The 25,044-nt window shown below is 28.0% G+C and overlaps 3 protein-coding genes and 1 pseudogene across 4 annotated transcripts; 1 reads left to right on the top strand and 3 right to left on the bottom strand.

Moving 5' to 3' along the window:
• Positions 1 to 687: 687 nt before the first annotated feature.
• Positions 688 to 3,040, bottom strand: LOC101496892 (transcription factor MUTE). The gene is made up of 3 exons (XM_004486088.4): positions 2,871 to 3,040; positions 2,107 to 2,502; positions 688 to 1,116 (listed from the first exon to the last, which is right to left on the bottom strand). Exons 1-3 carry the CDS (start codon positions 2,964 to 2,966, stop codon positions 1,024 to 1,026), a joined length of 585 nt encoding a protein of 194 aa, XP_004486145.1. The 5' UTR covers positions 2,967 to 3,040; the 3' UTR covers positions 688 to 1,023.
• A 1,181-nt stretch (positions 3,041 to 4,221) lies between these two features.
• On the top strand, positions 4,222 to 5,154 carry LOC101497221 (uncharacterized). Its single transcript, XM_004486089.4, has one exon. The coding sequence runs from the start codon at positions 4,628 to 4,630 to the stop codon at positions 4,982 to 4,984; it is 357 nt and encodes a 118-aa protein (XP_004486146.1). The 5' UTR covers positions 4,222 to 4,627; the 3' UTR covers positions 4,985 to 5,154.
• A 12,142-nt stretch (positions 5,155 to 17,296) lies between these two features.
• On the bottom strand, positions 17,297 to 23,847 carry LOC101496567 (uncharacterized). Of its 2 annotated transcripts, none has more exons than XM_073367856.1 (3): positions 23,526 to 23,847; positions 17,924 to 18,118; positions 17,297 to 17,837 (listed from the first exon to the last, which is right to left on the bottom strand). In XM_073367856.1, the coding sequence occupies exons 1-3, from the start codon at positions 23,631 to 23,633 to the stop codon at positions 17,460 to 17,462; spliced, it is 681 nt and encodes a 226-aa protein (XP_073223957.1). In that variant the 5' UTR covers positions 23,634 to 23,847; the 3' UTR covers positions 17,297 to 17,459. The 2 variants fall into 2 exon arrangements, with proteins under 2 accessions (XP_073223957.1, XP_027192072.1); XM_027336271.2 differs by lacking the exon at positions 23,526 to 23,847 and adding an exon at positions 18,930 to 19,475.
• LOC113783920 (protein S40-6-like) lies at positions 19,631 to 20,473 on the bottom strand (annotated as a pseudogene).
• Positions 23,848 to 25,044: the final 1,197 nt, after the last annotated feature.

Genomic DNA, 25,044 nt, shown 5'->3' with positions numbered 1-25,044 from the left:
AAGTGCTCGAAAGATATATCTAAAGATATAAATATATTACATTAAAAAATGCATTAAAAATTGTGTACTAAACTTTTAAAAGTTCAAAATCTATTATTGTCGATGTAAAATTTCTACTTTTATATCCGTAAAGAAATTTATTAGCATTACACATAATTTAATACAATACAAATAACCATTTCTTTATGAAGATTGTCTCATGATTGTATCCCTTGTTGTAGCCTTATTTATAAGATAGTTTTTGACATTAGGTCAGCTCCAAAGCCACCTTAAGTTAGCATAATTGGCTGAAATTTTTTATATTATTTTAATTAAGATGCATTAATGGAAAGTACAAAAGTACCTCAACCCATTACAATCTAATTATTTTCCTTGGAAACAAACAAATAGGTCATTATACCAATGAGCAAATACATAGCTAAGGTACAAAAATGGTTTGTATAACCAACCATATCTAAGAGAGAGTTGTAGATGTAGAGATCCTTTTTTTCTTTTTCTTTTAAGGGATGCAGAGATCGTATATATATGGATTATAGATAGAGGCTATTCTAATTAACTTTAAGAAAAAGATACACAAAAAGAAACGTGCATACACATCTTTAAAATAGTTTTAAACTAAACATATAGCAAATTTACTACGATTATTCTTTTGGTTTCCACGAGTGAGTAATTGGAATCAATTCATAATTAAGCAAACATAGTTCATGTATTGATATTACCATATATATTGAGAAACATGATATTTTTCATTGTCATGAAGTTTATGACAAAGTTTACAACATAATAATTAATACCTCTAAAATAAAATATTAAATAAAAACATATTTAAAGAGTTAATGTATTTATTTTAAAATATCTATCAAATACATTAACTTTTTGATATGTTTTTATTTATATTTCATTTAGAAGAGAGTATATTATAAACTAATTTATTAGTTTAGTTGAATGCATCTCTCTCACATGCTTATATTTTATGAACACACGATTGGAAATGGAGTCTCTTTTGAAATGCAAAATATATCCTCACACAGCAATCAACTTCATAGCCTCTGAACAAAAACTTTGTTGTACTTCCATAGCAAGTTCCTCCAAACTTAGTTGACATCCCAACTCTATCTGTAGTAACAAAATGAATAAAACAAAGGTGTTGATGAGAAGTATCCATGCAAAATAAAATAAAAGTGTAATTCATTATTTTTTTGAACCAAATATCAAGCAAGACTAGTAACAGCCAATCTATTAGATAATAATAGCTTTATATATCCAATGATAAGTAATATAGTTCATATTTCTTTCTTTACTTCACTTTGTTGTCTTGTTTTTTCCATTGAAGTGTCACGAACTATCACACTCATACATGGTACTTATATAAGCTAACTTTGGTATTTATTCACTATTTCATTTATTATTTGCATGACACGTAATCCCAAAAGAATGCATGTTGAAGATTTACGTGTGGATTCACGGGGAAGCAAACCGTACATACATGGTTATATAGTTGTGGAATTTCATGTTGGAATTTACATAAATGCTCTATAAAGTACCACAATTACTTTTTCAATAAATTAAATATGGAGTTATGGCATGCACTTTTTTCTTAATAAGTTAGAAGTTTGATCGCATTAGTAAAAAGGATGTAAAAGGGACGGTGAAGTTCAGAAACATAGAGAGCAAGTTTATGTATTCAATTATTTATTTGCTAATTTTAATAACATTCGAATTCCATATCCTTTCAATTGCAATTTTGTATTGTTGCTTAATTTGGATATTTAAATCCAAAGCTTTGTGTTTAAGTTACCTTCCTTGATTATTAATTCTTGTGCATGTATTATTAAGTACACACGTTAACTAAAATCGGCCATATTTTTTTTAAATAATTAAGTTGGGGAGATTAAGGTTGCTTAATAATTAAGTTGACGAAATGAAAGTTGTTTTCAATTTGTAGATATTTATTATGTTTGGACGTGTTAAGTTTCTCATATTTAATCTTTCTATCACTTTTCTTGGATTAGTGTTAATATATTTTAGTTTTTTTTTTTTTAAATGTTGCGTTATAATTATGAATTTATAAAACAATTATGAGAAGAATAGTTATGTTTTTTTTACCTTGACTACAAATTGATATAGGACGGTCTCCTCCATGCTACTGATGTTAAGATGAAGGACTTCAAATGATAGATTTTCTAAAATAGTTATAATCCTTGAAACTTGACCTTGAATTCTATGAGAAATCACTCTCAAAATCACATTTGGACCTGAAATTTTCACTTCTACATCCGCAATTGAAGAATTGCAACTTGCACCTAGTTCCTTGAAAGCATTAGTATCAATTCCTCCCGAGGAGATATCAAATTGATGAAGTGTTGGTTGAAGTGTTCTTGGACTTGGACCAGGGCTAGGGCTTAAACTCTTCCTTCTCTTTTGTGATTCCAAAGATTGAAGAACTTGGTGCAATTCATTGATGAATTCTATAACTCCCCCTATTATTGATGCTTGGTCTCCCTAAAAATCAAAAACAAAACAAAAATAACTTGAGAATCAATCACACACATATTCAAAAAGGATAATTAAAAGAAAATACTACTAAAAAAAGTTAAATTACCAAAATATTAAAGACAAAAAAATATTTTAAACTTTAATTTCGGTGTGTCTAATTTAATTAATAGTTTGATAACCGATCACACACTTATATTCAAAGATTAAAAAAAAGGATAATTAGTACAAAATACCGCTAGAGAAAATTAAATCAACCTTTAATTTTAATATTTTTAACACTTCACCAAGAAATTAAAGAAGAAATTCATGTTTTTGTGTTTTTTTTTAATATAGTAGAGAAAAAATATAGTGATAGTGATGGAGAGAATATGTACCCTTTTAATATAGAAAGAAGGGGTCAAGGACCTTAAAACTTTGAGATGTTCATTCATTTGTCTTCTCCTGTTCCTCTCGACGGCTATGTGAGACATGATTTTCTTAAAAATATATAACTATGGTTGATGGTTTTCTATTATTTCTCCTTTTGGAAGCTACTATATAGTTTTTATGTTCTACACAAGAATCAAAGTATGGTCTATTTATATGATCCAAAATAAAGAGTCCTCACAAAATAGTATACTTGTATATTTTGGTACGTAATAAATGCTATAGGTTGCTTTCCCGTGAAGTATTCTTGAACATTGTTTTGCATATAGACACATACACACACTCTCTCTCTTTTATTTCTTGCTTATTATTAAACATTACGCGTCTCACGCTTATGATCTTGCATCAATTACATGCCCTCGTGAGTTAAAAGATAGATGGTTATTTTCTCATCTTTCCCATGCATTTTTTATCCGTTCCATTTCCATCATTCATGCATGCCTTGCCGAGATCTTCACGCTCAACTTACTCACAAAGTTGCCACTATCTAGATTCTACCTATCTGGTATATATATGCTATGAAAATTAGGGATCAATGCAACCTAATCTAATATTGAAAAATATCATCTAAAGTCATTTATTAAAAAGAGAAGATCTAAAAGTAATTTACTTAAAAAATATATCATTTATTTTACAAATTGGATTTATAAAGATGATTAGACATAATAAAAAAAAACTTTATATTAGTCAATAAGTATAAGAAATTGTCCTGCGTTGGATAACAAAGTGGATATTGAACACAATATAAGTTAGAGAGCGTATATATCTAATGCCTTAAGGGTTTAGACGGATACATTGTATGACGTCTGACGTCTAATTTATTTATGTAGTTGCTCTAACCTTGTTATAAGATAATTTTGTAAGGGATAAAATTAAAATTTTATTTAACTTTTTTAAAATAACAATCCCATAATAACAAGCATAATTGTAAAAAGAAAAAATAACAAGCATAATTGGTCACATACATGTTCTCCTTCCAAAGGCGAAAAGTTGTCGCAAGCTCACAATCACACCAAAACTAGCAACTCTAGAGTACACATAAGTTTTATATTTATTGCTCTTAAATACCATAATTAATTGTTTACATTAACTTATTTAGGGACGTAAGTATATGTACTATTGGAAAATACTTTAATTAAGATATATATGTCTTATAGGTATCAAGTCATAAATTTTAATTAGTAGAAGCATAATATAATATAAGAATATGATTTTAAAATATTAGATTAAAATAGATGGTTAAAATTAAAATTTATTTTTAAGTGAGATACGTGACCTATTCTTTTCTTTGAGTTCCACTCTTTTAACTTTCCCTTCTCCATTCCTATTAACAATATGGGCCCTTTTTTCATCAGCCTCTCTTTCTCTACCTCTCTTAACAAGCCATCCAGATCTACTCTCAAACACAACAATCAAACACAAATATAGCAAATTCCTCCAATATTTAGATTTACTCAACATCAATAATCTCTATTGTTATTCAATTTACACAAACACTTCAACATAAGCATATTTCTTCATAAATCATACATAGCATATATCTTCATCTTCTTAAAAAAAAAAACACTTCATCTTCTTTTTCATACTTTTTTTGTTTGTTTGTCTCTGATGACGGATTCCACATCTATCAGTAGTCATTGGAACAATAACTAGCGAATATTTTTGGAGAAAATCCGCACACGCCAAAGACAAATATAATATTTTTATGGGAAATTGTTGTGGGGCAGCATCGTCGATGGAGTGGGCCGGAGAAGATTGGGGTTCATTGACATCAAAGCAGAAGAGTAAAATGAATTCAAGCAAGGTGTTTGATGAAGTTCATGGGTTGAGTTTGGGGAATATAGAAAAAGAGAAGCTTTTAGGTGCACTTAGAGCTTCTTCAGATGCAAATGGGAAAGTAAAAATAAAGATATCAAAGAAAGAGCTTGCAGTGTTGTTGGGAGGAACAGAGAAACAAGGTGTTGGAGGAACAGGACATGCTTCTGCTGAACAAGTTTTGGTTGGTTTGTTAAATGCTAGAGATCATGTCAATGAGAATCATGATCATGGACATCATAGGTAGAACTGTCAATTTGACAAACTCCCTAATTATTGACCCCAACCCAAATTTTGAAGGGGTCAAAAAAATTAATAATTGACAAATGTCAATATTATTAGGTTAAACGTCTTGATGTGATTTTAAAATTCAAAACTTTGTATTTATGTGAATTTATATAGTGATATTTATTGTCTCTTCTATGTATAACAAATATCAATTGAAAGTTAAGTTAGTGTTAGAAAAAAATAATGATATCGAGAGTACTAATAATATTCATATTTATTGTAAAGTATCACAAAATTGACAATTGGGCTCTGTTTGATAGTCTATTTGTTAGTCGTTCACCAAATGTGGACTCATTTTCAAGCTGGACTTTGAGCATGTATTAGAGGAAATTAGAATGGGCCTATGTCAATTTCTCTCACCCCACAGTTTTCCAAAAATTATGTTTTACTACTATTTCTCACTTTTAACTATTTTTATTTATCCTATTTTAAGAATTTATGAAAAACTCAAACTTCAATTTTATGGAACAAAAAATACGTAGTGCATTTTAGAAAATAATAAAAAATATTTTTTAACGTTTTTATTGTTTTTAAAAATATAAATAATTGTTCATTTGAAAAATCTATTATTTCCTTATTAACAAAACTAGAAGGAACATAAATTTTAGAATGATTTTTAAAAGTAAACTGTGTCTAAAATTTCAATTTTTTAAAACATGTGATTTTAAGAGTAAAAATGTGTTCTAAGAAATCTGAAATTTTAAATATTTAGATTGCATTGTTTGTTTGTAAATTGTAATTAATAGCATAACAAGTGACATTTTAATAAATAAATCAAAAAGAGACGTAGATTTTCCTTAGCGGAAGTCCAACGTCATGTCATGATTTTCGAAAAGAAACAAGAGAAAGAATCGAGTGTGTCGGTATTTTTTGAAAAATTCAAAATCTTAAGTTTGTCGAAAGTTTTAGAAAAATCAAATTTAATTTTTGTCAGTAATTTCAAATAAAATTATGTTCTCAAAAACAGATATTTGATTTTAATATTTTTTTAATTATTTTATATGTAATTGAAATAAACATTCTTTAATACATATTTTTTTTAATATATTCTATATCTCTTTGTATATCTATTTTCACGATAAATTTAATTTATTTTTCTTATTATTCTTACTTTTTAATTTCACATTCACTTCTCTCTTTATCATAGATTAAACAACAAGAAAAAAAATTTCAATCTATCTTTTTTTATTTATTATTTCTTGTTTACAATTAATTTTTTCTCTTTAATTTTAATGCAAAAAAAATTACATTTAGACTATATCAATGCTTTTAATATAAAAGAATAAATAGTTTTAGGTAACATTTTTATAGAATAGGATAATTAAGCAAACTTTTTATTTTTTAAATTTTAAGAAATATAAAACTTTTAATAATAATGATCAGAATCCAAATAATATAGTTTTGCACTCAATACTTAGCTTGTCATTCATAATTTTAAAGTGTTTCTTCATATTAGAGATTTGGATAGACATTGGTATCTTTGGAATCCACGTACCAATTAAATGTTCTAGTATTTTTTAGGCTAAATTACATTTGTGTCTTTTAACTTAATTTCAGGTAACGTTTTAGTCCTTTATCTTTTTTTTTCCCGACTAGGTCCTTTATTTTAATTTTAAGTGACAATTTGATATTTTATGTTTTAAAATTTCAACAATGATATCCTTTTTTATACAAAAATTCAAAAAAAAAAAAATCAATCAAAACTCATAAAATTAATTATATTCTTCAATATAATACAAATTTCATCAAATTTGTAACGCAAATCTTCAAATAAACTCATATTTTCATACTTTATTTGATATTTTTAGGAATAAATGACTAAATCAGGAAGAAAAAAAAGATAAAGGACTAAAACGTTACCTGAAATTAAGTTAAGGGACCACATATGTAATTTAGTCTATTTTTTATTAATGGTATAAAGTTTATATGAATTAAATTTCAATGACTCAATAGAGTTAAGTTAGATCAAAATTGAGAATGACATAACTGATTTAGAAATTAGTTTGAATGAAAATTAACCAATTGTGGTATACATAAAAAAAAAATGGTAGTATACTTCAAAAATTTAATAAAAATAACCAAAATTGCATTGCTATAAGACAATGTAACCAAAACTTATCCACAAAGAAAAAAGAGAATATGTGGAATTATTTCCTTAATTAAAATTCCTTTGGCTTAAGAACATGTTGCAACTGAGATTTCTGGCTTTTCACTCTTTCTTCCAAAGGAATAACTTTGGAATTAATTTTTGGAATTCCTTTTGGCTACTCTATGCACCCTTTCATCCCACGAATTATATGAGGATTGATATTATCTTTTGAGTTTCCTTGTCCCAATAATTCCAACTCTTTGAAGCTTCTTTCAACAAAATCTTTACATAGAGAAGAAGAAACTGTTGTTTCATCATTAGTATACATCATTTGACTTTGAGAACTTTCAATGTGGATTGGAAATAAATCAGCAGACTCTGAGAAATTATAAGAAAGTTCAAGAATTTGTCGAATGTTAACCGATTCAATTTGTTGTTTAATCAACTCGACATTCTCTATTTCCTTATTGTTAACTTCATCACCTCTTGATCTTAAGAACATTTGTAAATATTCAACCAAATTTACCATTTCATTATATTTATGTTCGAGTACATTTTTGGCGTCACTTAGCTTCATTTGATTTAATGTTCTTCAAAATATGTTTGATTTTTTCCTTGGAGGAATTCTGTGAAGCTTTAAGTTTTTTTATGGAATTTTGACCTTGAAGGAGTTCTTCAAGTAAAACAGTGACAATTGAATCATGTTTAGTGGCTAATTTTTTGTTTTCTAGAAGCTTCCTTCTATGAACTATTGTGGAATACTCATTGGATGCTTTTTTAAGAGAAGGGTTCCATTTTGTTGATCCTTCTTTTGAAGATTTCATAAATGGCATAGAGGCTTCAAGCTGAGGACAAAATATATCCATAGGTAATCAATAAATACTATAGAAATATATGACTTTGATGAATTTGATGTTGTTGGAGATTGAAATATGAGTTTATTTGAATATTTGAGTTATGCATTTGATGAATATATGAATTTTCTTGAAATTTGTATTGAATTTTATGGGTTTTGTTTGAAGATTTTGATGAATTTTCTAAGTTTTTGTAAAGAAAGGATAACATTGTAGACATTTTATAATATAAATGATAAAATTGTTACTTAAAATAAAATAAAAGACTAAATCGAGAAGAAACAAAAGTTAAAGGATTGAAGTGTTACCTGAAATTAAGTTACTGAATCGTGGGAGCAATTATGTCTAATAAGTAAGTTAAAATTAATGTTATTTTAACATCATTGACGTATAAGAACAATTATAATATACTAACTATAATTTTTTTCATTGTTTGTTTGACAATGAGTCACTAAAGAAATCGTTGAAACATATAATTCATACATGGGATAAATATAATTTGTTATTAATCAATTAGTTCACATTAATACTTTTTTATAGCATAATAATAAAAAGAAAATAATTATAAAATACTAATTATAATTACCGTACACATGATAAAAGAGAATTTCTTTATTATGTAGGGACTAAAATCTAATTTCTTACATTTTACAGAAATTTAAAAATCATTAATTAGTCAACTGTTAAAAAACTAACGACGTTAAGTATTATAGACTTGAACGAAAATATTTACATTTTGCAGTACTTAAACTAAATTTTTTTTCTTTTAAAGAAAATATTAAAATTAAAATTCTTACATTTTGATTAAAATTCTTACATTTTGTAAGAATTAATTGCATATTTAAATCAATAAAAAAATGTTTAATGTTTATTCTATTTTCATATGTCCTTGTAATAATTTTTAAGGTGATGGTGAGAATTTAATGCATATCAATTCATCTCATGCCTCTAATAACCCTCATTGAATAACTTCAAATGTATTCCTTACTTCCCGTGAGAATCAATCAATGACCATTTAAATATTTAAATATGATAAATGAATATATTTTATCCATAATTTCTTCTCAATTAGACTAATTTGTTATTATATGTGCGATGTGATAGGGTGTGTTTCATCAATCTAATTTAATAAAGATTAAAGATAAACAAGAACTAGATTTTTTTTTCTTCTCTTAATCTCATTGTTGTTGTTGCCGGTTTCAATTAGATGGAGAAATTTATGAATACCACGAGCAAAAACGTTAGAAGCCACATACATGATGATATTGCATTTTCTATTCTATCAAAATTACCAATAAAATCTTTGAAGCGATTTGGGTGCATATGTAAATTATGGGCTTTCTTATTTGAAAATTATTATTTTATGGACATCTATCGCAACAATTTCATATGTAGAACCCATTCTAAGTACGTCGGTACATCTTACCTCTTTAATCAAGTTGGCAACTTTTATCAGGAATCCACGTCCGATTTATTTTTATTTTCTGGGGAGAGATTTGAAAGGAAGGTCAAATTAAATCACTCAATTCCAATTAAAGATATTGATAAAACTATAACTATTTTTGGTTCTCATAGTATCAATGGTATTCTATGTATCAATTTTGATAATATTTTTGCATTGTGGAACCCATTTACAGAAGAAGTCAAGGTCATTCCTCCTAGCTCTATTGAGTCTATACCTTACCGCATTGTTAGGCCTTGTATTTACGGATTTGGTTACGACAATGTTATGGATGATTATAAAGTAATTCGACGTGTAGTATTTGATGAGTTAAGTTACATGGATTATACAGGTCTTGATTTGGACTTTGACGATATACCTTGGGACGATATATCCTATGAACCATCTTGTGAGATATATAGCCTAAGAAGCAACTCTTGGAGGAAAATCAATGTTGACGTTCATTTGAATAATCAATGGCAGATAGTCCAATTCTACAATGATGGAATATGCCATTGGTGGAATAACGATATCAACTACCTTTATGACACATGCTTGATGTCATTTGACATGAGTAATGAAGTACTCTTTAAAACACCCATGCCTTTAGACAAAGATGATAATCTTGATCTTAAATGGGTGGAGAGACACTTGATTATGCTAATTAATGAATATGTTTCTTTGATCTCTTTTCATGAAGATACAACAACTTTCCACATATCTATTTTGGGAGAAATTGGTGTGAAGGAGTCGTGGAATAAACTCTTTATTATTGGACCTTTTCCTTATGTTTTAAAACCTGTTGGAGCAGGAACAAAAGGAGATATATTATTCGTAAAAGAAAACAGAGAATTAGTATGTTTTAATTTGGGTACCACGATGATCGAAGAAGTTGGTGTGCAATGGATTATAGATCAAATGATAATTTATAAGGAAAGTCTTCTTTCCATTAGAGAAATAAATAAATAAATTTTACTTGTCATAACTTAAGAAGTGTATTAACCTAGTTATTTCGATTTTACAATGTCTACAAAGTAATTTAGTAGTTGTAAAATTTAGAAACCATTCCATAATATGAATCTTGTTTTATCAATTTTATTTTTAAGGTTACTTTTTTTTTTTCTAGATAAATAAATAAATATTCTTTCCATCACTCCAGAGGTCTATTAACGTCGTTCTTAGAATTTTACATTGTATACGAAGTGGTTTACTCATTCTCAAATTAAAAAACTATAAGACTTGTGTCTTACTCTATATTTTTAGCATAATATTTTTTTTTATTCGTATTTTATGACCTATAAGATTTCGCAATCTTTTGTTGGTGTGATATGATTTTTATTGAAAATAGAGTTATTTTTTTAACTAAAATATATTTATGTGGCAACCAAAGTTTCGGTTAAAGTTTAAAATGAAGCTTTATATTTTTGGGAAATTGAATTTTTTTAATTCAATAGTCAAATTTGAAATGGGATTTGATTTTAATAAAATTTGAGATGAGACTTCTTGGCGTGGCTTGTGATTTTGTTGAGACAATTTATATTGTTGACAGTAAAAAATATTAAACCAAATAATTTTCAAGAACTTGTTGTTTGTTTTCAACTTTTATAAACACTTTTATAAAATTATTGAAATTTTGTGGTGTTTTATTTCGAAACTTAATGAAATTATTGTGCAAACGTTTTCATGATTGAATTTGTGTTACGACTATCAGCTTCATAAATAAATGTTGTCTATCCTATTTAATTTATTAAATTGTTAAGTAATTATGGTTTAGTTTGTTAAAAAAATGTTGCCAGAGTAACCTCTTTTGCATAAATTTGATTCAATTGAACTTTCCAAAAATATAGTATGAAAGTATTCATGTGAATGGTTGTCAGCTCGATGGATGACACAATTTGACTAAATAGTGTGACATCTTAAACCCCAAAATAATATTTATAATAATATATACTAAATTATTTGAAGAAAACTTGCAGCAGATAAAGAAAATATCTTAAAGAGATTAAAAACTTTAATATCTAATTTAGGATATCACGTTTTTCTAAATACACATGTAACAATTCAACTTCGTTCCTCAATTAAAATAGTACAATATCAATGAACTTGATTTAACTAGAATTTCTTGATTTAATTCCCAAGACTTACTCGTACTAAATTTTCATATAAAAAGTCATTTGTAATAACATAAGTAAAATACACATTACAACTCTTAATTCCCGGTATCACCTATCAAAGCGGGGTTTCTCCCAAACTTGAACTTCGAGACTCATTAACCTGTAATAACTGCGATTTCGCAAACGCAAGGCCAAACCAGTCAAACACAAACAACGAAGGAGGTAAGTTTTGAAATCATGTTGATAGTATAATATAAATAAGAGGAACACGCAATTAATCATCAATAAACCGTATCATTATACAAACATTGTTCAAGGAAAAACATCACATTATATAGTCACATTGTATGTCTCTCAATCTTCCATCTACATATCTTTGCTTCCTAACACAACTTTAAATTTGGGGAACATTTTTTAACTAAGAGACTTTGTTGGTTAAGTTTCTTTTTTATATATATATATATATATATATATATATATATACATTTGCATCAAACAACTCCTCAATAGATAATATAGTATAACATGTGAATATATCTTAGTTGACTAACCTAACTTTAAAAATAAGCATTGAAGTAAAATGATTGAGCATTGCTAAAAAACTGAAATAATAATATGATAAATGATTATATAACATCTCAATTCCATTTATTTTATTTTAAGAAATATTTTATAGCCTCATTAATTTATTAAAAAAAAGACTTAATTGCAATTTTTGTCTCTTAATTTTTATCAACTCATCAAAACGGTTCTCCTATTTTAAAATCTGACAGTTTTTGTCTCTCTTTCAGATTTTTTAACTAAAAAAAACAATGATTCAACATATTTTAAATGACATGACATACATTCTCGTGGTATAGAACCATTTGGATGCATTAATTATTTATATATTATTAATTAAACTACAAAAATAAATAACTTCATAAATTAAAACTATAAATTTTAGAAATTTTTATTGTAATTTCATTAATATTAATAATTTAAAATCATAATTATTTTAATTACAAATCCAATAGAAAGATCAAAACCCTATTTAATTTAAAAATAAAAGAAACAATTTCACAAATTAAATAAAAACATAAAGACTAAAAGAAAAATATAGATTCACCCCTCTTTTCTCCTTCAAAACCCAACACACCAAAAAAAACAAGACTACTGATTGGTTGCATTTATCTTGTTAGAAGAAGCAGTGATGTCTTTTTAGGATACTTGAAACTTGTTTCCTAAATATGTTTGAATCAACTATAAAGATCAGTACATCTTTCTTAAAAGCATACATTGTTGTCCCCATGCCATTTTGGTATCCCATTTTCCCAATTTAGCTAGTCTTCTTTACGTGGTCCTAACCATTAAGTTAAAAAAATTATGAAAGTTTAGCAAGATTATTAAATTTGAAAATTAATTATTTTAAAAAAAAATTATAGAAAAAAAATTACTATTAATAATGTAAAATTGATAATATTTTACAACCGTTTAAAATAGAATTTGAATTTTGTCCCTGTGAAGTTAATAAGTCAAACTCCTAAAAAAAAATTAAAATGAATCACATAGCTATTCATTTGGCCCATTTAAATATTGGATTTTATATTCATAAACCTATACAATAAATTTTAATTAAAAATTATCTTAAATTTTAGCTCAATTGACAAATGTCAATATTATTAGGTTAAACGTCTTGATGTGATTTTAAAATTCAAAACTTTATATTTATGTGAATTTATATAGTGATATTTATTGTCTCTTCTATATATAACAAATATCAATTGAAAGTTAAGTTAGTGTTAGAAAAAAATAATGATATCGAGAGTACTAATAATACTCATATTTATTGTAAAGTATCACAAAATTGACAATTGGGCTCTGTTTGATAGTCTATTTGTTAGTCGTTCACCAAATGTGGACTCATTTTCAAGCTGGACTTTGAGCATGTATTAGAGGAAATTAGAATGGGCCTATGTCAATTTCTCTCACCCCACAGTTTTCCAAAAATTATGTTTTACTACTATTTCTCACTTTTAACTATTTTTATTTATCCTATTTTAAGAATTTATGAAAAACTCAAACTTCAATTTTATGGAACAAAAAATACGTAGTGCATTTTATAAAATAATAAAAATAATTTTTTAACATTTTTATTGTTTTTAAAAATATAAATGATTGTTCATTTGAAAAATCTATTACTTCCTTATTAACAAAACTAGAAGGAACATAAATTTTAGAATTATTTTTAAAAGTAAACTGCGTCTAAAATTTCAATTTTTTAAAACATATGTGATTTTAAGAGTAAAAATGTGTTCTAAGAAATCTGAAATTTTAAATATTTAGATTGCATTGTTTGTTTGTAAATTGTAATTAATGGCATAACAAGTGACATTTTAATAAATAAATAAAAAAAGAGACATATATTTTTCTTAGCCGGAGTCCAACATCATATCATGATTTTCGAAAAGAAACAAGAGAAAGAATCGAGTGTGTCGGTGCTTTTTGAAAAATTCAAAATCTTGAGTTTGTCAAAAGTTTTAGAAAAATCAAATTTAATTTTTGTCGGTAAATTCAAATAAAATTATGTTCTCAAAAACAGATATTTGATTTTAATATTTTTTAATTATTTTATATGTAATTGAAATAAACATTCTTTAATACATATTTTTTTTAATATATTCTATATCTCTTTGTATATCTATTTCCACGATAAATTTAATTTATTTTTCTTATTATTCTTACTTTTTAATTTCACATTCACTTCTCTCTCTTTATCATAGATTAAATCCATCTCTCACAACAAGAAAAAAAGTTTCAATCTATCTTTAAGATAACACCCTCTATATTTTATTTTATTTTTATATTTTACCTTATTAGGAGTTGAGATAATTATTCTATAAATTGTCAGTTACTATTGTAGTGTGTTATTTTAATTTTTAATAATAATAATAATAATAATAATAATAATAATAATAATAATAAAAGTAAAAGTTAAAAATGTCTTAGTTATTATTAATAACAATAATAAAAGGAACGGTTAAAAATGTATTGGTTGAAATATCAATTTCTCTATTTAATAGCACGTTACCACCTTAACGTTCCCCACTTCGGGCTTAAGGTTCCCACTGCTGGCTTAACTTTCTCCACTTCCGTCAACGTTCCCCACTTTTGGTTTAACGTTCCCACTCTTAGTTTAATGTTCCCTGGCTTAACGTTTCCAATTATGACTTAACGTTCCCAATAAAAATGAATAAAACAAAACGAATGTCTTCATATATAGAAAAACGGTTTAGTTGAGGAGAGGAAGATCATTTTGATAGAAAAGGCAAACACCAAAAGAGAAAAGAGAGGAGTAATTCTATTCCCGAATTTGTTAAATCAGTATCAGAAAAACATCGATTGCGCATTCGTTAACCGTTGGATCGAGCTGATTTTTGGACAGAAGGTTTGCAACATTAAGATCCACGTTTTCAACGGTTAGATCGGAGAAACTACGTTCAGAGATGGAGAAATCGTGCTCGCACAGCAGCAGGTGTGAAATGTGTGAGACAAGAGTTTGTGAAACATAATTCTAAATACAACTTTAATAACGGTAAGGGCATCACTCCATCCGCTTTCCTACTTGAATTATATGTGATATAAATGTATCGTGATGTTATGTATTGGTTTTGTTTGTGTGTTATCTTTAAAATGAATATTAATAATGGTTGTGTCTGATATGCTCAGATTATGGAAAATGAATGTTATATTATACGTTGTTATAATGGTTGTGTTTGACATGTTGTGGTTATTCAAGGTGATTACTTTGGGTCTAAACTAGGTTGGTTTAGAACAAGGTTGAATGATTTTGGATGTTCTGATTGAGTGGTCTATACTGTTACTAACAAAAGTGTCTACATTCATACATTCATTCATAGTCGTGTGGTGGTGCGTCCATAATTGGTTGGAGCCCACAGATCCTTGCGGGGATGTTGAGCTAGTGGTGTTGCTTGGAAGGACCCACGAAATGCCCTTGCGGGGGAGGCGATATTCCGGAATCATTACATTGGCATATAGATTAAGTCATAAGGTCTGTTTGAGTATGCATTGAATTAAGTGTGATTAATCTTTTATAAAAATAAATGATACATTGTATCCCCTGATAATTGGTTGGTTGAAATAATGTTATTAACGATGTATATATTATACTGATAAATTTGTATACGATTGTATTTGTTCGTTTGGGCGAGGCAATGTCAATAATGAATAATGAATGAGAATGTTAATAATGAATGATCTGGATATTATGGTTATGAATGTACCTGCTGCTAGTTTCGGGTGAATTAATATGTGATATTGTACTTGTTTTATTACTGTACCTCTTAATTGTTTGGGTGATTTAATGTTATTAATTATGTAGATATTGTAATGTTATATTTGTATTGTCACTACCTGTTGTTGGTCGTTTGGGTGAATTAATGTTATTAATTACGTAAACACTGTACTGTTATATTTTCATTGTCAGTATATCTTTGGTGAGTTGTGATTTTTAATTGTTAAATGAAGTACATGATTTATTTATATTTTGCTATAACAACTATATATGCATGCATATTTGCTTGTATTTGTTATTTGGAGATGACCCTTACATTTGACAGGACGTCACATATAGTGTTACTTGAGCGAATAATATCACGATCAACCTAATAGGAGAAATGTGAGAAAGTACAATAGCATGCAGTTGGAGGCTCCGAGATACTTCTGCATCGGTTGTAGACTTGTTTGGTGAGTTTTCCACAAGTCCAAAGTTTGTGACCAACTAGGATTTATGTTTGGGTAGTAAAACGTCAAGAGTTTTGACTCTAGGAGTTTATTTTGTTTAATGAATTAAATTACTTTTAGTATTTGCAAATACTCTGATTTATTATTTTTGAAATATAATTAAAATAGTTATTAAATAATTTTAAAGTAAATGAGTATTTAAGATAATCATAAATAAATAAAACGAATATGTTTTCTATTAGTTAATGTCCCGAAAAAGCGGGATGTTACAAAATCCATCTCTCACAACAAGAAAAAAAGTTTCAATCTATCTTTCTTTTTATTATTTCTTGTTTACAATTAATTTTTCTCTTTAATTTTAATGCAAAAAAAATGACATTTAGACTATATCAATGCTTTTAATATAAAAGAATAAATAGTTTTAGGTAACAGTTTTATAGAATAGGATAATCAAACAAACTTTTTATTTTTTAAATTTTAGGAAATATAAAACTTTTAATAATAATGATCAGAATCCAAATAATATAGTTTTGCCACCTCTAACTACTATTATTGGACAAAACTTATCATCGATGTTTGTCATTTTGATCAAAGCATTGTTTGATATCTTGTTTAAGTTATTTAATTTATTAATGAAAATAAAGATCGTGATAATATGTGTATTTAGAGAATGTTATGTCTCTCTAAATAATGAATGATATGGATTATTGTTGTTAAAAATATTCTTATGAAAAGTACCATTAGAATTATCATTATCATTTCTGGCAACTAAATGATTTTTTTAAAAGAAATACAAGGGTTGTTCCACCTTCCAATTCCTTTAAAAATTATATTTAATGAGAATATAATTACAAAGACAATCAAAATAATTTTAAATATATAGTATGATATCTATCATTCCCATGATACACATTAATTTTATCTACTAAATTGAATTAAGTTTTTAACTTTAAAAGTTTCTATAACCTAAATTTGTATAGAATAGAGAAACTCATATAAAATTCTACAAATATTATAAGCATATATATAATCAAAAGAAATTGGAAATTGTCTTTACAGAAGTCATATAAAAACTATATGGCATATATTACTATAGTTACTGTGCCTATAAGTATATCCAGGCAGGACAACTAGTTACAACCGAAGTCATATATAAACTATAAAGCATATATTATATATTATAGTTACTGTGCCTAAAACTTAATCATGGTACGACAATTTGTTGATCTTGGACAAGCCACAAATGTTGTTGCTGTTGTAGGATCCAGGCAGACGTGTATCTCTTGTAAATGTTGACCCCTACAAACAATATCGGGTGAAGCTTGAGTCTTTTTCTCTATAGCCCTCATGATTTGCTGCCGAGTATACCAAGCCCCTGGTGTGACACCATCCTCTACAAGCATGTTGGTGATATTGTATTTAAACCATAGAGTCATGGTGTGTTGAAAATAGTCCATTGGTATGAATGTTGAACACACTCCATGTTTGTCCCACTCGTCCTCCCAGAATCGACCATCATTGCCAAATAAATTTGGCCAAGCAAGGTTAAGATTCAGCCCTATATTTTGAATCTAGTCATATAAAAAAAAATAGTCAAACAGTTAACATGATAACACAAAATCATATAAATGAGAATTAATTGAGCTGATAAACTCACGTCGCTGAGAACAAATATCTCAGAAGAACTGCATCGTGATGGGTGTGGCCAATACTGGTTCGATGGCCATAGGCCATGAACAGTGAAGAAATTTGGAATTTGAGATATGCATCTCCATGTTGGATTAATCCTGCAAATAGTTGGTGGCCATTGCTGAGCCAATTTGTAGTGGTGAAATAATGGAGCTGCCAATGTCTAAACAAAATATAAATGCATTAATATAAATGATTAGTTAATTAATTGAGACATTAAATTATAATAGAATTAATATTATTATTATATATATGACTAATATTTAAGGGCATACAAGAAAAATCATCTTGAAAATACAATAGTGTTTTTGTATGAAATACCAACCATAAGTTTGATTGGCCATTCATGGCAGAAAAAAATTTGGTCAGGACGGTATGTTGTGGCTTACTGTTTGTTTAGTTATTAAAAATGAATCAAAATTATAACTTTTCTTTGCACATCCAAATAGAGTGGTAACAATGTTGTGCCTTACTGTTTGTTTAGTTATTATGTTGTGCCTTACTGTTTGTTTAGTTATTAAAAATGAATCAAGATTATAACATTGATTGCACATTCAAACAGAGTGGTAACATTGCACGTCTTCCGACCACAAAATCAAATATGCACTAAGTCCTAAGAGATTTTGAACAAAATATACTAACAACACCAGAATCCAAAAAGATGTAGAATTAAAAAATGATATCATTTGTAAGATGCTCTATTGGAGCTTATGGTACAAATGTCTGAACCTTAGACCCCTCCCCTTAATTTGTTTAGTTATTAAAAATGAATCAAGATTATAACTTATCTTTCCAATAAAAGTGATGGGATTCCAATCCACATTTCTTTTGAATAAAGTAAATCTAAATTTTTATACAAACTTTCTCTTTTCACTTTCATATATTCTAAATTTTTTATAATTAATAATGATACTAATTCTAAAATGCTTAAAAAATTAATTAATCAACTTTATAATACATTTAAAAGACTTTACCTTTCTATTAGCCAGCTTAATGTCAACAGAGAATGAGGTTTTTTTTTTCAAAGTGTGCTCAACATCACCATCAAAGAAATGAAATGCAATGAAAAAAAGGAGGTGAGTGACACACATTAACATGAACAATGTGAGGATTCTCATCGTTGAAAGTAATGCAGGGTGGTTAAGAATTTTTTATTAACTAAAATGTTAGAAAAGCTGTATATATAAAGTATAGAGGGTAAAGGGATAAAGCAAATGAGCACGACAGAAAACTGGTTCCTAAAAAAGAAATTAAACATGAAATGTGTTTTAACCCAATTACTAAAAAAAATTGAAATTGGTCAAAGTGTTATATACTAAACATCAAAGTCACGAGTGAGCCCCACACCTTTTTCCTTTTTCATGTTTCTTTTACATAGCAAATCATGTTTCATTTCTGTCCTGATATTCTTGCATGTGATTCTTATTATTTTATGTACTGAAGAAGTATAAACAGAAAGACACAATTAAACAAAATCAAAACTAAAGTGACCTTAGTCTGAGATCATGATCTTGAATTCTTGGTCAGAATTCAGCAATTCAAATTACAACTTTTATTCTTCCAATTATTATTGCATGCTAATTAGCATTTGCTTGCTGCTTAATTAGGCTCACTGGCCACTGAGTTGGACTCTCTTCAGACAAGTCCACCCAACCGAATCATTGCCCACATAAAATAAACAACCCATTCTAATAATTAAACAAATGTAGGAGTATTAACCAACAAACAACCACCGAGTGGAATATGATTAATTAATTAATTAATTAATTAACCACAATATTACTAACAACAACATCTAACTAATAATTAACAAAATTACAAACAAGGCGGAAGCAATAACCATTTTTCAGACAAGAAAAAAGCCACCACCTGAACCGGACATTCAGCCATCGAACCCGGTCTGACTCCACACAGCATCACGAACCCGGCTCAAATCACGACCTTTCAAAGTCCGACCCACACCTTCGAAAACCGATTTCGCCGCCATCTTACGGCTACGCGCTAAATACTCGTGTGGCGGAACCATCTCCAAATCATCATCGTCGACATCATCATCGTGTAGTGACTCAACCGAGTCAACTCGGAGTATCTTACTCCAATCCGGCACGTTCACCGGCAAGGATGATGCCTCGTGTCGTCCACGTGGCGACGAAGCCACGCTCTCGTGTGAACGGAACTGGTGCACGATCCTCGCCGTCACAGTCGCGCTGTTACTCGCCGGATTTTCGAACGCAAGTGATAAACCACCTATTTGGCGGTGGTCGTCGCCGTTCTGGCTAATCCGGCGCCGATTCCGATTGGACGATCCGCCGTTACTCTCGGAGGTTGCAGCATGCTGTGGCTCTCACTCATCGGAAGTATTCAAGTCATTATCGACAGAATCGCCGGTGGTGGACCAGATATCCTCTTCCCGGAGCTCCGACGGGTCAGCGGCGACAGGGACTTGGTTGTAAGAATAAGTATATGTTCCTAAGAGACGCTCGCTGCGGCTGGTTGTTAATTTCCTACTTTTGGCCATATACGGCGGCGGAATAAGGTGCGCTGCCGCGGCTATAAGAATCGGCGATTTAATTAGGAAATATAAATAAATAAATAAATAATTTTATTCACAAGTGTTTCCTAATTTTACTACTAATGTTATGAGTCCATTGCTCTTAAGCTTTGAAACTTCCCCTCTCAAACTTCCGAACAGAATTTTAATAATCAGTTTAATAACAAATATTTTTTTAATGATTATCAAATATATTTTTAGATAGTTAATATTTTTAGTTATGTAAAAAGATTAGCAAACATCACAGCTTACAAGTATAAATGAAAAATCTTAAATTTAAATTCGAATAATCACAAAAAATATTAATCGTCAATTAGATTAGATCTTACTAATTAATTTAATTGGTGTATTAATAAATCAAAAGTTAATATAGTGTTCCTTAATCTATTAATAAGTTAGAATAATATTTACAAATTTCTTAAAAGTACCTCTTAAAATTTTAATATATAAATTTGTTTTTAAAATTAGTATATTCGAATCTTGGTGGATGTGTGCTCTCGTGGCAAGTGATTTTCTTGATGAAATGGGGTTTTGGATACAATCATGACGTGAAGCACTTCAATTTTTCTAATGCTTAGTCAAAATGAGTGAAATACAAGTTAAAAATCAAATCATGGCATATCAAATCATGGTTTCTATTGGCTATTTGTTATGTGTAGAAGTACAAGTTAAATATCTTTAACTATGATGGGTATGGTCCCCCATGAAACATGTTCTAGAGATCAACTAATCAATCACACTCCTTTTAATGATGTCAAAATTGTTTTCATCCGATGTTATATATAAATAACTTTAAATTAATAAAGATTGATCGATTTAATTTTAAATATATCAATTTTTATTAATTTAAATTTTTTTATATTTAAAATAAGAGGAAGTATGACCCACATGCCTATTTGTGTTTATTTCTTATTAATCTCCATATCTAAATTACTTAATTTATCTATATGGCAAGTCTTTAAATGTCTTTAAATTAATGTTGATTCTTCCTCTAAATAAAATATATTAAAAAATATTTATTAAAGTGTGTGATGTTAAATAAGACAAAAAGAAAGTGTGTGATGTTGACACTTATCATGTATTATATCTCTTTGTATATCTATTTCTCTAGTAAATTTAATTTATTTCTTTTATTGTTCTTACTTTTGTAAGTCACCTTCACTTCTCTCTCTCTTCATCATAGATTAAGTCCATCTCTCTTGTTATTTCTTGTTTACAATTAATTTTTTCTCTTTAATTTTAATGCCAAAAAAAATGACATTTAGACTAAATCAATGCTTTTAATGTAAAAGAATAAATAGTTTTAGGCAACAGTTTTATAGAATAGGATAATCAAACAAACTTTTTATTTTTTAAATTTTAGGAAATATAAAACTTTTAATAATAATGATTAGAATCCAAATAATATAGTTTTGCACTCAATACTTAGCTTGTCATTCATAATTTTAAAGTGTTTCTTCGTATTAGAGATTTGGATAGACATTAATATCTTTGGAATCCACATAACAATTAAATGTTCTAGCATTTTTTATTAATGGTATAAAGTTTATATGAATTAAATTTCAATGACTCAATAGAGTTAAGTTAGATCTTTAAGGTTTAAAGAACTCTGACAAAGATTTTTAAAAGAACTTTGACAATGATTCTTACAAATTATTTACTAAAGAGGTTTTTAAATCGATAGATCGTGGAAATTAAAGAGACATCTTTGTGGGATATAAGTCAATACCACACTAAAAGAACCAACTATATTGATAAAAAATATCTCATTCATAAATAATTATAAATAATAATAATAAGTATAGCTTCGTTGATAAAAAGGAGTGTTGAAATCAAATGAATATTAGTAGGGATAAATGCAGTTGAATATGGGGAAGAATAAAGATATATCCATTGAAGTGAGTTGTCATTGTGTTAAGAGTGGCATGCACGAAACATAAATCTCCTCTTGTATTAATTAGACAACCGATAATAATTAGGTAAAAGGATGAGTGTCATGTTATTAATTGTTCTTACTTTTGTAATTCACCTTCACTTCTCTCTTATTGTTTCATCCCACAAATTATATGATGATTTTGAGTTTCCTTGTCCCAATAATTCCAACTCTTTGAAGCTTCCTTCATCATTGGTATACATCATTTGACTTTGAGAACTTTGAATGTGGATTGGAAATACATCACGAGACTATGACAAATTATAAGAAAGTTCAAGAATTTGTGGAATGTTAACCGATTCAACTTGTTGTTTAATCAAGTCGACTTTCTCTATTTCCTTATTGTTAACTTCATCACCTCTTGATCTTAAGAACATTTGTAAATATTCAATCAAATTTACCATTTCATTATATTTATGTTCGAGTACATTTTTGGCATCACTTAGCTTCATTTGCACGTGTTCTTCGCGCCATTGCTCGCTCATTTGCATCATATCTCTCTCTTCTTCAACCTCCTTCAAAATCCTCTCAAGCTTAGCCTTTTCTTCAACTATTTCCTTGGCCAATTTGTCACAAACTTCCTCTGTTAATTCTCTTTCTCTCTTTTCTCTTTCGTAGTTTCTTCTAAACTTATTGGTGATTCATTGGCTAAATCCAATCCATGTACTAATTTGGTATTAAGTAATTCCATCATCTCTTTACTTTTTATTTCCCTTGCTAACTCATCTAACATTGATTTAATGTTCTTCAAAATATGTTTGATTTTTTCCTTGGAGGAATTCTGTGAAGCTTTAAGTTTTTTGATGGAATTTTGAGCTTGAAGGAGTTCTTCAAGTAAAACAGTGACAATTGAATCATGTTTAGTGGCTAATTTTTTGTTTTCTAGAAGCTTCCTTCTATGAACTATTGTGGAATACTCGTTGGATGCTTTTTTAAGAGAAGGGTTCCATTTTGTTGGTCCTTCTTTTGAAGATTTAATAAATGGCATAGAGGCTTCAAACTGAGGACAAAATATATCCATATAGGTAATTAATATTATAGAATTGCACCAAATCAAAATAGAATCCTAAAACAAATGACAGATACCTTAGAGTTGGAAGAACATAACGAACCGTGAGCACGTGAGAACTCAAGAAACCGCAACTGCCACAACCCAGCTGCAAGCTTCCTCGCAGAAACCACCTCATTTTTCATGAAACCTTGTCTGAAAATTCACAAGGGAGCTAATACCCGAATGTGTCCTGTTTTTACCTCTACGGTAATTAAGAGCGGCGGCAACCGCTGAATTTCGATGTTTCAAGCGACCGGAATGAAGTGTGTGGAAAAGGGTGGTGTTGTTGGAAGCCATGAAGAGAAAAAAGAAAGGTTGATAGACATAAGAAAGATATTCAAAGCAAAAAGAGAAAGAGAAAAGGGAAAGTAGTGAGACTGAGACATATATAGGGAAAAAACAAAGTTTTGTTTCTGTCTGCTGACTATCATTTCATTTCATTTTTGCATGCATTTTTTCTATTTTTTTCCCTTCCATTTTTAAGGAAATAGTCTTAAAATATAGCCAAAGATGAATCAAATAAATTTATGTATTATAAAAATAATGAGTTTTAAATTTTAATTCAATTGATAAATATCATTATTGTTAGATTAAACATAATGTTCTAAGTTTAAATTCAGAATTTCACAATTATTTTTTTATATTTAGTATTTCGTTTAAAGATAAAAAATAAATAATATTATAAATTATTTAACATTTCGTTTATAAGTTGGTTATTTGGTCCAAAAATACATGAAGCTAATTATGTTCAAAATATTCTAATTTAGATAGTAAATATTTATTTCGTGTTGGTTTGGTTTTTATGAGGAAATTTTTTCGACATACTTTAAATGACGTGACATATAATTTTATGATATATAATTATCTAAATGCCTTGATTATTCATATGTTATTAATTAAATTAAAAATACGAAAAAAGTTTGAAGTTAAAAGCTATATTTTTACTGTGTTTTATTTTAATTTTATAGGTGTTAATCATTTTACATTATCGTATCATACGTTACATTATTTAAAATATCTCATGTCATTGTTTTTTAGTTAAAAAATCAAAAGAAAATACCAAAACTGACAACTTTTAAAATAGAAAAGTTAATTTTGTTAATTAATAAAAATAGAGGAACTAAAATTGCAGTTAACTATATTTTTTTTAAAAGTTTATATAATTAAAATATAGACCTAATCTGTAGTCCATTAGGTCATCCAAATCAAAATAGCAAAAACAATTAGACTTTAAATTACGAAGAGTCGTTTGAAACACTTACTAATTGAATTTGTTTTTGCATCGAAGCAAAATCGACAATTATACATTTCAATACGTTGAATCTAGAATTTTACTTTCTATCCAAAATAGTTTCACCTATTAGTTTTTTTTTTTTTTTACAAAAATTAAAATACCAAAACATCACATGACAAAATTAAAATTTCCAACCATTAGATATTTTTTGAAGCAAACATCAAAAGGTTTTATAAAAAAAGTACAAAAGGACTTGATTTACAACATGACCAAGAACCTCTTCAAGCCAAACAACACAACATTGGGATCCGTATCGCCTA

This window comes from Cicer arietinum, chromosome 1 (assembly GCF_000331145.2).
Source record: "Cicer arietinum cultivar CDC Frontier isolate Library 1 chromosome 1, Cicar.CDCFrontier_v2.0, whole genome shotgun sequence".
NCBI classification, from domain to species: Eukaryota; Viridiplantae; Streptophyta; class Magnoliopsida; order Fabales; family Fabaceae; genus Cicer; species Cicer arietinum.
This window is presented reverse-complemented; position numbering and strand designations above follow the sequence as displayed.